The sequence below is a fragment of the Chelmon rostratus genome, chromosome 18 (genome assembly GCF_017976325.1).
Source record: "Chelmon rostratus isolate fCheRos1 chromosome 18, fCheRos1.pri, whole genome shotgun sequence".
In the NCBI taxonomy this organism is placed as follows: Eukaryota; Metazoa; Chordata; class Actinopteri; order Chaetodontiformes; family Chaetodontidae; genus Chelmon; species Chelmon rostratus.
Genome location: NC_055675.1, coordinates 12,780,039 through 12,795,263, shown reverse-complemented (window position 1 = coordinate 12,795,263; position 15,225 = coordinate 12,780,039). Strand labels below are relative to the sequence as shown.

The window sequence follows — 15,225 nt, the reverse complement described above, 5'->3', positions numbered from 1 at the left end:
GGTAAATAAAACGCTGGCCAGCAGTACAGCCGATGCTTTTACATAAGGAGGCTCATTTCACAGTCAAAGTAAGCAAACGCCTTTGCCTACACCCCACGCTAACCTCCACCCAAAAAAAAAGGAAGAAGAAAAAAGGAGACATTTGCATATCACAGACAAAGACAGCAGTTAACGCCAGTGACGGGCAAGAAGGCCTAATGGCTTGGCGACAACACATGCCAAGCCTGAATATGACTGTGTGATGCTGGCCTCATATCAGTGACAAAACAAGGTCTAGGAGATAGTCGCAAACACTGGCCCGAGCAACATGAAAAACCTCCTCACACTCGCAGGCCATATTCAAATACATGTCAGAGGCCTTGTCTTCCTAATGGATCGCCTGGATTGAACAGCAGAGAGGATGGAGATGGGCTGGTGGGGGCACCTTGAGGGAAAGCTTGGTTCCAACCTTCAATTACATCCCCCTCCTCCTCCCTCTGCTCCACCCCTACCCCCCAGCCTCTCTTGCCACTGCCAAACCCTTGGAGGAGCAAAAGAAGGAGGAGGAGAAGGAGAAGAGGGGCTCTGAGGCTTTGGACACAGCCAGTGATGGGGGGGGCTGAAACACATCTGCGCCACCGAGCGGCCCAAGCCATTTCCATGGTGAATTAACAGCCGTATAATGCATCTGATAATATCAATCTGCAGGATAAGACATTGAAAAGGGAACAGCGATGGGGGGGCGGGCTGCGTGTTAAAACCTCAGGCCGCTTCAACAAGGGTGTTCATCAAGCAGAAGCAAGACAGGGCTTTAAATTACACAGAAGACACAGCCCGAAGTTTTCATGAAGACTGTTTACACTTGAGTGGACAAAATACATTGCTTGACATTATTTATGATCTACAGGGGTGGCTGCGATCATTAAAATCAGTCAAGTGTCCAGATGTAGCTGTAACTATAGAGTGGGAAGAAGGCATCAGCTGCTAGATTGGATTGCCCTTGGCCTCGGGGTTACACCGCAAAGCCAGCAAATGCTGAACCACACTGGGTTGGCTCCTTAAAGACCCTGTCTACTTTGTCTGATTCAGTGAGAGAGAGGGAGAGTCGGTTGTATACGCAGCGAGGGTCTTGTGGGGGAAACCCTGGCAGGCTGGTGTTACTCTGTCAGGCCTGGCCAAAAGAGCAGCACTTCACTCTCCACACCACACCATCTGCTCCAAGTGGAGGCGATACAATGGATCCTCAGACAGCGAGAGGGAGAGACAGAGGAAAAGGGAGCTCTTTTTCACTAAGGCAAGGTGGGATTTATTTGCTGTGAAAGCTGCGCACTTACACTTGGATTAATTTGTTTTTGCTTTTTCAATTAGGATTAGCATCGCTTTCCCCTTATCACTGGAATTAAAAATTATTTTAAAACAAAGACGTCGAGGTTTTGCCTCTCCGGCCATAAACACAATATCACCTCCCTTCAGACGACAATTAAGAAGCTTCATATCTCCTGATGAGGCATTTTCATCTCCAATTCACTCACAGCTTGCAAATGTAATTGTGATTGGACTTAGGGGTGGCGTGCAAGGCTATTATTTTGTCATGATGGTGCACTCATACCAGCTGGCCCACTGTTCGCCTGCCACATCTGACAAGACATCATCATTCTCACAACACTTCCCCAAAGCCCAAAGTCATGAGAGGGAAATAGCTGCTCCTCTTCCTAATTCCAGGTGTAAGGACAAGAATATTTGGAGTCGGACTGAGAACAAATGAGGAAATTGATAGCAGCCATCTGCTCCATAATGCTGGCGAGAGCTGGTGAACTTGAACACACCTCGCAAAATGTCTGACAAGCTGTCTCTGGCTTCTGAGGCTCGGGAAAAAAAAAAAAAAAAAAAAGAAAGCTACGGAAATATGACAAAACTCTACATCACTGGGACCAGCTGTAAGAGCGCAACTGCAAATAAATTGATTCATAAATGTCACACAACATATAAGAAAAAATGTGTAAAACTATATCCTGTAAATGCCAAACTTTGTTCCTAAACCTGTGGAATAAACTCCAGGAATCAAAAATAAAACAACACATGTGGACATATTGTCCTGCCTATTCTTTCCATTTGGGGGAGTACATCTGTTAATGCCCTGAATTTATAAATGCTACAATGAAAGCCACAGCATCTGGCATATGTGGTTATTGTTTGATTGTTTTCTACTTTCTCTCAGTCTCTGTATGTCTCTCTCCCTTTTCTCTTTTCATCCCTCCATCGGGAGCCCGTAGAAGCAAAGGATTATGGATCTCTGGAAAGCGTTCACCCTTGGGTCAGAAGACAAGACAAGGCGAGGTAATGAAAGATAAACAGCTCGCTGCAAACACCTGTTAACGTCCGCTTCAAAGAAAAGACAGGGAGCGCGGGGGGGTTGCAGGGAGGGAAAACAAAAAAAGAAGTATTTGGCTGCCAAGCAACAGCCGAAGGGCCCCCCGGGCTGTTGACAGATCTTTATGAAATGAAAAAAAGAGAAGAGAAACGACAATGATTGTGGGCTTTTTACAACAGCGATGGATGATAAGAGGAACACAAGAGAAAACACAAGCAATCATAAATATACATCTTTACCGAGTCCTCAGGCGAACCTTTTGTGACATGCACACACACAAAAAGACACAAGCTTGAACAAGGCTTGGCACTCAGGTACACGCAAGAGCAAAAAAAAACAAAAAAAAACAAGGCATCCAAAGTGTTAAACACACATGTTAACCTGCCTAATAAAGCCAGAACAGGTAAAAGGCTGTTGGATTAATTTCTTGAGCATGTGTTGAATGTAAACGACGTGAAGACAAAGCTTTCTAAGGACAACCAGCGTGACACAAATCAAACTTTCATAAGGGTTAAGGGGTGTTGACTACTTAGGGACTAAGGAGGTATAGGGGAAACAGAGAAGGGACTGAATGTATCTGTTTAAGCTATTAGCCCCGAGTCCCCGGGGGATTCAATTTGAGCCTCCCATAGGGGATAGCCTCTTTATCCGTAGGGTATGATTGGGGCACACTGGGGTTAAACTATAAGGGAGGCCATATAACACCATTGTGTGCCAAGTTTCAGGATGCTATCTCCCTCCTTGTTCTTTCAGGCCATTTTTTTTTTTTTTATAAAAGGAATTGGGGCAGTAAATGTCATGGGGACCTAATCTTTGTGAGTAAGTGATATGTGACAAGAAAGCTTTTAAAGCACTTAGGATTGAAGATGGAAGAAAAGGCTGTACGGTGCTGGGAGAAGGAAGAGGTATGAGTATAAAAATAAATGCAACAATGCAGTACAATGGAGAAGAGAACAGCAGTGGGAGGAAAAGTGATTCATCAACAATTTCTCAGATTCTTATGCTAGTTTCAAACAGGCTAAAAGAGATTTGATTTTTAACTCTTTGTGGTTCAGATGCAATGTTTCGCACCTGTCTCTGCAGGGAATTACCACCTGAAATCAGATTTTTCCTGGCTTACACAGGCATGAGCTGGTCTCGACTGGACCGTGGAGAGTTTAAAACATCAGGGTCACTGCCATTCACTTATCATTGCCTTTCAACCGCGTCAAAACACACACTCTCGCTCAGACACGCACTCCACCCAGACTTTCTTAAAGGATACATTGCTGCCTGAGTAAGGTGAGATGTCAGCCATGTCCTGGAGGTCACCGCACTCGGACTTGATGAGGGACAAGGAGAGTCCCTCGGCTGTGCTGCCGGGGTGCGCTGGTGAACAGGAGCGATGGTGGTGCCCCAGGTGGTGACCTGATGACATCTTGGTCCTCAGGCTGGTGGTCTCCCGGGACAGGTCCATGGAGTCTGGTGAGGAACGGTCCTTCCCTGTGTAGCCACCTGTGGGTGCACCAAGGGGACTCTGGAAAGGGTAGCCCATGAGAGGCAGTGGAAAGGGGTGTCTAAAGGATGGGGGGCTGAAGCCCATGGAGGCAGAGAGTGAGGAGGGGTGAAGGGCGGGGTGGTGGTGCCCGCCATGTGCGCCCACAGCTGAGGACTGGTGGTGGTGCTCAGTGGGTGTCTTCCTCACGACTAAAGGCAGCGCCTCTGTTTGGTCATTGGTGGCGCCTGGCATCCCGGGCATGCTGGCAAAGGAGTCTAGTGGATTGGGAATGATGACATCACCGAAGCACTGCAGCCTCTGGTTGGCGGTGTGGAAGTTGGGGTTGTCTCCATTGACAACAGTGGGAAATCTTTCAGGAGGTATGGAAAGTGGGGGGAAGGCCTGCTGGGGTGTAGGGCGTGGAGGCTTGGCAAACACCTTAACCACAGTGTCCACCACCTGGGTCATGGCTGAATTGAGTTCCTGCTTCAGTGTTTCTGCCAGCTGTTTACCTTCAGCATGCATGGAGGAACCTGGACCTCCCTGTGCTTTGCTCCGGCCGAGCCCCTCTCTTCTGGGCTTCTCCCCGTCCGCCAGCAGGGCCTGCTCCTGAAGCAGTGCTCGTGCCCTGTCCAGAAAATGGCCCGGGTCCAGGTCAGACATCTCATTGTCAGAGCGCAAATCATCTCCACCCCGGTCATCACCGCCAGTGTCAGACCGGGTTGGGCTGTCCTCAGACATGTTTCCTATGTCATTGTGGAGGTCATTGTGGAGGTCGTTGTGTTCTGAGTCATCGGTAGAGTCATAGATCTGAAAGAACTTCTCCTGCAGCTGGCGTAGCTGTTTCTGCATGTCCTCCAGCTGCAGCTTCAGTTGCCGTCGCTCTTCCTGCTTCTGCTCCTTCCTCTGGCACACCAGCTGGGTGAAGCTCTGCTGTTGCTGCTGAGGGAGACGCTGCTTACGCTTGTTCTCTCGGCTGCTACTGCTGCACACCTCGCCTCCCCGTGGGCTGCTGGGGGCCTGCTGCTGAGACTGAGGGGGTGGGCAGTCTAGCTCCATATCCCGGTCTCCGTCCATCTCATGGTCACGCTCATGACGGGAAGCAGCAGGTACCACCACGCTGGGTGAGTGGCTCATACCACGTATAATGTTCTCTACGCGGGCTCGCTTGGCACGCAGGTGTTCGTCATTTAGACGCTCGATGTCAAAGGTGGCCAGGCCAGGAGGACGACCGAACGGTGACAAGCACTCTTGAGGGGTGCTGTCCTGGGAAGAGTTACTGCAGGCATCCTCTTGGGGAGCATCTGAACTTGCGTTGGAGAGCCCTGATCCAGGGAAGCCGGCGTCCCCTCTGTCACCCCTGTCCCCTCTTTCTCCCCTCTCGGGTCCTCCTCCATTTTTAGCCATGTTATTCTTGAGAAGCTGGGAGATAATGGTGGTGCCAGGGAAGGGCATCATGGTGTCCTCGTATGAGTTGGCCCTCTTCAGTAGCTTTCGGAGTACATTGGACTTGGACTCACTGTCGCTGGCTGATACAACGCCAGGCCCACCATGTGGCTGCACTACAGAGCACTCCATGGAGTCTGTGTCTGATCCGTGGTGAGAGTGGGAGCTCAGAGAGTTCATGGCACTGAAAATGGCTGCTTTGGCGCGGGCTATGTTATCAGTGGTTGCTGCTGTGGCTGCTGCTGCGGAGGAGGCTGTGCTGCCCACGGTCCTCTTAACACCAATGTCCACACGTCTTCGCTTGGTCTGTCTGTTCAGGAGGGAGTCGCTGTCATGGTCCGGCATCACGGGCTGCTGCTATTGGGCCATATCCCACAAACCCAGTCCTCTAGGATCAAAGCCTCTGAGTACCTGCGGGCAAAAATTCACAGATGCATGACTCACCAAAGTGAAAAATATTTTCAGAGGCTAAATCACTCACTCAGGCAGGACATGTCCTAGAACACTTCAGTTTCAAAAACTAAATTTACTCTGAATAGAAAAGCTTGAAAGTTTTTGACAGAATGAAACAATCAAAAATCTATCAGCCTATAAAGGATTGCACAAGCCGACATTATGGACATAAACTGAAGAGTTTTGTCTCAAACCCCTTGGCAATCCCTCCTCATATGTTTCTGCAAAGACAGGGACATCCATGTTTCAAATAAGGCAGTAAGGATCAGTGGAAGAGGGGTAAAGAGAACAGGCAAGATGGGGTCAGAATTAGGCCTTGGCTCGACATTCCAGGGCAAAGTCCTACATTTTATCCTGTCCCCTGTTACACGCCGCGCGACACTGAACCAGTTCCCACGGAACACAAAGCTGCATAAAATTATGATAATTACTTAAGTACTTGTCCTCATTTCCATTTTTGTGTGGTGTGAGCCAACAGAGGAGCTATCAATTTACAAAATAAAATTAAAAGAAATAGGGTAAGAGTAATAAATGTGGTGAACAAGAGGAGGCAGTGCACATTGCACATGTCTTTAAATACTCTTTATTAAATCCTGTTAAGTGAGCTATCGTTTGATCAATTCTACAAAATATTTTCTTTTTAAACCATGTTTACACATTGTGTAATTTTAAAGTGCAAGTCCTGCGTCCGCATTAATCAATATGGCCATCATATCTTAAGTAATGGAGAGAGTGACACATAAAAGGAACACAAAATAGGCCTATTGATTTTGGTGCCAGCATGAGCTCACTTCTGTGTTTTTTGTTTGTCTTTTCATCTGGCAAGGGCAGTTAATTCTGCTCAAATGAATAGGTCATGAGGGTCAACTCTGGCAAGGAGTAACGTAAAGCGCTCTTACAAAAACCCTAATGCCCCTCTGAAAGCAAAACGTTTTGTCCGTACAGGCCTGCATCAATAATGCTATGTAAGCAGCGGTGGCAGTGTCTTAGTCAGAGCCAGATCAGATGCGTCCAATCTCAAATGTGGTGATATTATCAGAGACAATTTAATCTGTATGCCTGTGTTTAAAAAACTAAATTATGTCTGCGGTTAGTAAATTGATACATTTGATAATGTTTCCTTAACGACATAAAAGCGGTGCAACAGTTTACATTTTTCTTTTTACACTCTTCAGGAAAACACCAGCCCTTATTAAGACTTACAATGGCTCAGCGGAAAAATGATAATAATAAAATATACACATATATTTAACAAAAACAATAAATATATTATTCTTTGCTTCACTTGAACTTTACTTTAAGATGCATCTGCAAATTACCTGTAAAAAAAATGTGATTTTGAATTAAAATAAACGTCAAACGACTGATTCAAACCTGTGTTAAATTTTGCTGTATTATTGTAAGACAGAAGTAATTCAGAGACATCTCTCTATAGGCTCAGTGTCAGTGCTGGAAACTCCAGAGAGATTTAAAAACATTTTCTCGAATGTTTCTCTGCTTGCTCGCGCTAAAAGAAACTGTGTCATCTTGACATTATGGCCACATGTGAAAGGTCGTTTTAAAAAAAGAAAGCCTTCTTTCTCTTCTTTCTTAGCCTCACAGATACACACACAAACACACACACACACACACTCAGACACACACACAACTTTGCTTTTGGCTTTGTTGGACGCTGTGTAGTGCGATGCACCGCACAAGTGACACACATTGAAAAACATTTTGTAAATTGGCGTTTTGCAAACTCAAAAGATGAAACTATAAAAATCAAAACGTGCTGGAATAACAGGTCAATGTTTCCTCCTAAAAACCGAAGTAACGCCACTACTCTAAAACACATCCCTCTGATAAATGGCTTTGGCCCAAGTCTTGACAGCCATATCCAGCAGTTCAGACAAGAGGTGATACATCTCCAAGAAAAAAAAAACTTGACTTGATCGCCTCAGGGTCTTAACAATGAGCTTGAAATAGTCACCAGCACCTGTCTTTTCCGACGGCGCACCTGTCTCCCATTGCCCATGCGCACTCTCTCTCGCTCTCTCTCTCTCTCCCCCCTCTCCTAAAAATCCTTTCAACAATTTCAAGCCATGAACTCGAACGAGCTGTTGATGTTCACTCCAACTTTTATAGATCTTCACCTCGTGGTTTAAACCCGTTTCTTTCCTGGACGCCTGATGTTGTTTTTCCAAACCCCCGAAACGAACCTTTAAACCTTGACGAGAGACAAAACAATGTGGAGTTCTGATCTGAAAGTTGGTCTAAATTAAAATAATCTACAGTTTCTGTAGCTTTCAGGTGTTAAAAATCAACAACATCAACGCTATGAGATGTTAAAGTGAGGCCTGGCTGTTTCTTTGCGCATTTGATGGTGAATGGACAGACTAAAATGTCCAAACTCATGAGAGACACAGTTGCGCACTAACAACAATTGTCCAAGAGTGTTGCCGTAGAGGAAAAGACACCAAATTCACTAAGGAGGAGAAGTGACAAGCTCCGCAGCTGCCCGGGGGAGGACTTTGTCTTAGCAAAAATGGACTTGTGAGGCGTTAAAGTGAGATTTAGCCCACAGGACAAAGACAACATGAGGTTATAGCAAATTCACGGTTTTATACCAAATACAAGCAGATCTCAGCTCATGTTCTACATCACGGACCCAGTTGATGAAAATAAATAAATAAGAAAAACAAGCTTCCCAAACTTACTTCGCAGAGTTGCAAATCAACTTGATCTCCGCTTTGATGGGGAAGGCTGAGCTACCGTCCGCAAATCATCCCCGCACAGCGCACGGGCTGCTCACGCAACTCTTCCCCACACACCAAGACAAGGGGACCCAAACCGAGCGAAATAATGCCCGATAGATATGATTAGCTGCCGATGGCCAGAATGAATTTCCTCGTTAATGATGTTTGATTTGTTTATTTTTTTCCGCCCACCGTGCGCAGGCGAGGCAGAACAAGAGAGGGAGGTATCCGAGGACAAGGTTACTTACCCTTTAGATGAAGAGGGGGACAACCTGAACTCCTACGGCGGAAAAAAAGAGAGGATATACGCAGAGCACGGCGGATTGCTGGATTTCTGGGATATAACAATTTCTCAGAGAAGGGAGAGCCGGAATAAAGTCGGCGACGCAAGCGAAAGGAACAAAATAGGAAAAAATATAGAAGATGAAAAGAGCTCTTGCGCGTCGGTCTCTCCCTCTATCCTCTGCTGTGACTAAAAGAGTGAGAGACATAGAGAGAGTGCGAGGGAGAGGGAGAGAGAGAGAGCGAGAGAGAGAGAGAGACTGCGTGTGTGCGTCTCCGAGGCGCACTGGATGCAGAGGACTGGATGCTGGAGCGCTCCTCCGCCACTAAGATTCACTTTAAGACGCGGCTGAAGGAAACAGGAAGACGTGCGCGTCATGAGCGGCGTGATGTAACTGTCGCAACCTACCAATAAGAAGCGTCCGTCCGGGCCGGAGAACAACGCACTGAACTTGACCAGAGAATGGGACTTGAGCATGCAACTAAAAGAGAGAGAGAGAGAGAGGGGGGAAAAAAGAGGAAATACCACTCTTACTAATCTCTTTCTTCCCAAATCAACGACTGCGCGAGTAAGAATCGTTCCGCACTTTGACATTACACCACCTAAGCCGCAATAAAACACATAGTCTGCATCTGATCATGTTGTTTATCCTCATGTTCAACTCTTAGATGGGAAAGTGTATTTTTGAATGTCTGGTAAAGTGTCACTGCTGCTTGATTCAAAGAGATTTTTAATAAAGTTTAAAGAAAATGAGATCAAATTCTTGATACAAGCAGATAAAGTAGTCGATTTGTTTGGCAACAAGTGAGATTGTTCCCCGGGTGTGTGTGGATTCAGTGCATTTAAGCATAAAAGCGTGTTGTTGTTGTTGTTTTTTTTTTTTTAAGATGAATGCATCATGGAATGAATTGCTGAGGCGGATGGTTTTGTGCCGTTTTAATGCAAATGTTTCCAGGCACCTTTCAGGCTTCATCGTGGCAATAAAATTCCAAATTAACAGTGTATTTTACAGTCCAAACGACTTTTTCATCGCTTGTTAATGCACGCTTCGATTGTGTTCGAGAGTCTATTCAAACGCGTTGACATTCCGCTCATTTTTAGTAATAACCAACTTTGTAATTGGATCTTTTAACATGTCTGAATAGCGTTTATATTTTAAACGTCAGCATATAGATGTTTTCAATGCAAAGACAACACGGGGCATATTTAGACTGCGGCTTCTCAAAGGGAATAACAGCAGCGGGTCACTTGGGTATTGGAGGTTCAAAGTGGCATGTAGAGATATTTTACGCGCAGAGTTTTCTCATTGGTCGCGGCAAAGTCTGATTTATGGACAAGCAGAGCAGCGCAGAGGCTCCGAGCTTTGCTTTGGAATTCAGATGATCCAGGGAAGCCAATATCCGAGGAGGGCTAAGCGTCTCTTTGTGAAACGCTCAGTGAAGAGCCGAAAATCATCATGAAACGTCTGTCACTCGCAGCCACAGCCTGCCACTAAAGCATCCCCGCGCGTAAAGCGTGCGCCGTCATCAGAAAAACGATTATTAAGTGAAGCTGATGGTGAATGAAAACTAAAATGCACCTTCGTGTGTGCAGATGTGAAGGTTTCCAGTGAATTGTAAGGTATTTTGTTCTCCCTCTGGAGCTTGCCCACCTGTAAGACTGAACCCCGCGGACGCTGACACCTGATCCTCGCCACAGAAAAACCCGTTTGACGCTTCTGATTTCTGAGACGGTGACGGCTGCTCGCCCTCATCTGCTTTCTTACAAATTGGATGCTTAGAACTACACCGCAGTTTGTGTGCTCTGCAAATATTTTAGCATTCGACCTTCACAACAGGTGTATGCGCAAATTGTTTGGCAATATTATTTAGGAAATTATGTTTTTTTTGTGCCGTTGAAATTAATCTATAACAAGAGATTTTTCCCCATCGCGTGTAAAGATATTTGTGGATGAAGCAGGTCACATCCATCTGCCTCAGCCTGCGTTTCTGCGATTAGAGAACGCGTAAGCCGCGTATTAAACAAATTACCTATAAATTAATTTCATAACGACCGTATAAAATATGTTTTATTATTATTAATGTTGTAATAGTGTTATTATTATTATTGGTATCAGTTAAGAGAAAAGTAGTTCATGCACTCCTCTTATCAGACCAGCGTGCCTTTGCCCTTTCCCCTCCAGCTTTTCACTTTGGATTCATTTGTCGCACGCAGAATCTTCTTTTTTTATCCTCTGCGCAAACAGGATCCTAAAGTACTTAACGATAAATCTTATTTTCCATATGCTCCTCTGTCATGGGCCAAAAAGGAAAAGGCGAGTCTCTTTTCCATGTCGCAAGCAAGTGTTTTTTAGGACGAACGAATTGCAACGAAGTCAGCAAAGTTTAGTGTCTGGAGTGTCTTTTCCAAAGCAGGTGTCCCGGCCCCCTGCTCTCCCCTCGCTGGCCTGTGGCTGATTTGGCCTCGGCTCCCCTGGGTGCCGTCGGTGCGCGCACAGGCTGGAAAAACAGGCCGGGACATTAAAGGAGCGCGTGTTTGGGAAAGGAAGACTCGGATGAGGTGTAGAGGAAACGTGTTGGTTCACACTGGCTGCTCTTATCGCGGCCCATTCCAGGTGGATCAACCCGTGTATTTATTTCAAACTCACTTCCCCCCCCTCTTTTGGGTCGAGTGCGACACACCTCGATGCCCAAGACTGATAATGCGCTCTGGCATTGCGCACTGATGGCAGAATTTATTGACATATTTATTAGAGCTGGGCCCAAAAGCAGAAGGAGGGAGGCAGTGAAAACAATATTTCTCCCAGAGGTGTTATAAAGGTAATTCTTTTGTTTTTTAAAATCTCATTCTGACCACAATTAAGTGATAATAAGAGCGGGCACGCGGTGATGGCATGCGGGAGTGGAGGAGAGCCAGTGGCCTATTTTTCCTCAGTATTAATTTAGATCAACGACGGGGCCAACTGTCTTTCTATTATTATTATTATTATTATTATTATTATTATTATTATTATTATTATTATTATTATTGCATCTACTGTTACTAGAGGGGTCTTTGTCTTTGGTCTTATTCTTGGAGCGAATTGAATGCAGAAAATCAACAAACACTACCAAACTGAGCTTTCCTGAATTGAACCTACCTGAATTATTATTGAGAGAATGAATATTACTCGGGAGAAGAAGCAATCTCTTGAGCAGCAGCGGATATAAAATGGCATTAATCAGATAATGACTTGATGAGTTCCTACAACAGCTCCATTTCTTTTCACACACAGTTTTTTTTTCTTTTTTTCTGTTTTGAGAAATAGGAGGGAGAGGGAGAGCTATTTGCGAAAACACAAGCAGAGAGAGATGGCAGCGCTAAAAGCTGTTTTGTTCCGGAGAGGTCTCCGGGTCCCTGAATAAAAAGGTTTAGGAGACAGGACAGAGGAGAGGAGAGGAGGATGCAGGATTTGTCCGAGTGGAATAAGTGAGTAGGCGTCTGACTCTCAGAGCCTCTACAGTCCCTGTTGGGCCTCGTGTCCAGCACTTAATGTATTCAGCTTTCACCATCAAAGATGAGGATGCTGGAGGAAAATATGTATCGCACTTGTTTCTGTAGTCAAGGCAAAACCCATTTCGGAAAAAAGGAGCCTGCGTGACCTGCACGCACAAGAAAAATGTAGTAAAATGACAGAAATTCACATAGATGTTTTTATTAGATATTACTTCTTGGCTGCTATGGGGCTGTGATAGCTGTGTGGCCCCCGGTGACCCACATCCCTCTTTCTAGGCGATTATGGAGGCGTGTGTGTGTGTGTGTGTGTGTGTGTGTGTGTGTGTGTGTGTGTGTGTGTGTGTGTGTGTATGTGAGAGAGAGAGAGAGAGAGGTAGAGAGAGAGACAGAGAGAGAGGTTGGTCATCCTCTGTGGCCTGTTTTACGCATTCAGTGAGACATGCTGCATATTTCTCTCTCTCTCTCTCTCTCTCTCTCTCTCTCTCTCTCTTTCTCTCGCTCTCTCGCTCAAATATTCTTTATTTGCATGAATGGGTATTGACCATTGTTGCAGAAGCAAATGACACAATGTAAAGAGAACGTGACCGTGAAAAACCAAACACTGAGTAACCTGATGATAATTATCAATAACAATCTACTATCAACTATCAACACACACACACACACACACACACATTTCTGTACTATTACATGTGAAAATTCATATTTATAGTCGAGCACATTCTTTCTGGACCATCCCTGTTTCCTCACGGACTCAACACGCGCGCGCGCGGCCTGCACAGCACTGCAACACTTTTCTGGATTTGAACAAACCCTGTTTTTAGGACGTGATAAAAACCTGTTTGCTCTAACATTAAATAAGGCTCCATGTCTGGCCTGCGCAGGAAATAATAGCCAATTAAAAGAATGCTGCTCGGTAAGGCTGATGGGAATATGGCTGCGGCCAAACTCATTAAAACCGCGGATATATTCTAAACATCATAATTAGTCTTAGCCGTGTGTAAAATCCTCGAAATTAGGCACGCGTTTGGCATTTTTTGAGCAGGGAAATAACGCAGTAAACTCTACAGAGCTCGAGATCTCTCAGCGTGTCTTACGCACAACCTTGAAAGTCGACACATTTTTTAAAATCGCTGCTTATGAAAGGGGGTTAGGCGAAAGTCAACGAGAATGAAGGGCGCGCGCGCACGTGTGACACACACACACACACACACACACACACACAGAGCGCCTTGGAGGTGCTTGGGCGGACAGACATGCTGGGAAATCGCCTGGAACTGTATTAAGCCTGACGTCCTTAAAACAAACAATGGCACCATGAAATAAGGGCTTATGCGCTCAAAGTCAAAGAGCCCCCTCAGCAACTCTCCCTGTTTATCTCTCCCTCTGTCTGACACACACACACACACACACAGGCTGCACACACACTCACCATTTCTTGGGGGTTACACAGTCAGGCTGGCAGCTCCATTGGGAGGGGACCAACTTTGCTCCTATGAACTCTCACCTGTCAACATGGAGCAGAGGACTTTACTTGGTAAACACGAAAGGACTTTATCTGTTTACTTCTGGCGGTGACTTAGTCCGCTTTATTCACGGCAAGGCCGCGGTCACAGCTGGCTCTCCGGCTGCTTTGAGTGCGTTTCAAGGCGAGGTCGAAATCCACGCCAAACTCCGTTTAATAATCACATAATTTGAACGCGGCCGTTCTCTGCTTCGTGTTTTGTTAAATGACTTGAATTGCTGTTTTAACAACGTTTGCTCCATCGGTATGCTCCATCCGGCATACACTCAAGTTGGCTTGACTGGCTCAATTTGATTTGTGGATCAACTTTTAGATTTTGCCCACGCTGCTCGCTACCGCCCCACGGTGTTGGCTATTTTGATATACGCTTGAGGGAATAACGGGTTAGCACTTCTGAAAGTTATAATTTAATTAAAATAAACGTTCTTGTTTGGCACTTTATGAGGGCCGAATTTAATAATGGGGTTCGGGGATTTATATTATAAATTCATAAATTTTCTGTAATGTATGTTTTTTTGTTCATAAACAAAGCATCATGAATTTCCAGATTTTTCAATGGAGTTTGGCAGCAAGCCCTCTACCACCTGCAGGGTGCGGGTCTCTGCGTTTTTCCTTTTTAGATTTCCATAGCCATCATCCTCCAGTGCGACTATACTTCTTTAAAAAAAAAAAAAAACACGGTCTGTGGCAGATAAGCGGCGGTCTGTTTTCGCTCCTCTGATCAGCGGTAATTATATTTGTTGGCGTGGAGGTAAGTGGTCCTCCCCGGGGGGCGTATTGTACTCGACTCACTCCATGTCATAAAATAAAATTACAAGGAAAGGAGAAGATATCCTACAATAACAGAGGCGAGTCGTAAAATCAAAGAGGAGCTAAATTAAATCTGAAGGGAAAAAAAACCCTCACGGAAAATACATTAGGGGCATGATGGACGGGGGCAGGGGGCTTCAAATAAAACGCAGGTTAATGAGTTTTTAATAGCCTCTACGACTATGGTTGTTTAACGGGCGCGCGCGCGCACACACACACACACACTCACACGCAGAGCTTTCTGTAGCTGACTGAGGCAATTAAGAGTAATTAGTGATCAGTTACCTGTGCTTCAGCCTTTCTGCACTTCCCCAAATACTATAAAGAGAGGCGTCTATAGGGTATGAAGTGACATGTACAAGGCTTAAGTAGCTTTAAAGTGCCTCTCTCACCACACACATTGGTCTCCAGTTATAAGTTTAGCTCTCTGCAGCAGCGAGCTCTCCTGTTACAGCAGTGGACATTCACACATGTCTCCTACCTGTTGGCACCCTTTGTCTGCTTTATGTATCTGCGTAACCTTTGACCCCCGGCGTGGAAGTCTGGGCCCAGCACTCAGCGGCCCCCCACCCATGCTACACGGGCCTTTCGCTGGTGACCTCTCTTGACCTCTCACTGACCCTTCACACCAGAGGAGATTGGGCCGCC

The 15,225-nt window shown here is 45.7% G+C and overlaps 1 protein-coding gene across 2 annotated transcripts in view; it reads right to left on the bottom strand.

Moving 5' to 3' along the window:
• The window catches only part of LOC121622287 (prospero homeobox protein 1-like), a 30,765-nt gene extending 21,726 nt beyond the window's left edge, over nt 1-9,039 (bottom strand). Inside the window, exons 1-2 of one of the 2 annotated variants that reach the window (XM_041959214.1) lie at nt 8,713-9,039; nt 3,615-5,684 (exon numbers count right to left, since the gene is read on the bottom strand). In XM_041959214.1, the coding sequence (XP_041815148.1) occupies nt 3,615-5,618 (2,004 nt within the window). In that variant the 5' untranslated portion in view covers nt 5,619-5,684; nt 8,713-9,039. Of the gene's footprint in view, nt 1-3,614; nt 5,685-8,425; nt 8,534-8,712 lie in introns of those variants that run through there. The other variant, XM_041959215.1, reaches the window with a different exon arrangement.
• Nucleotides 9,040-15,225: the final 6,186 nt, after the last annotated feature.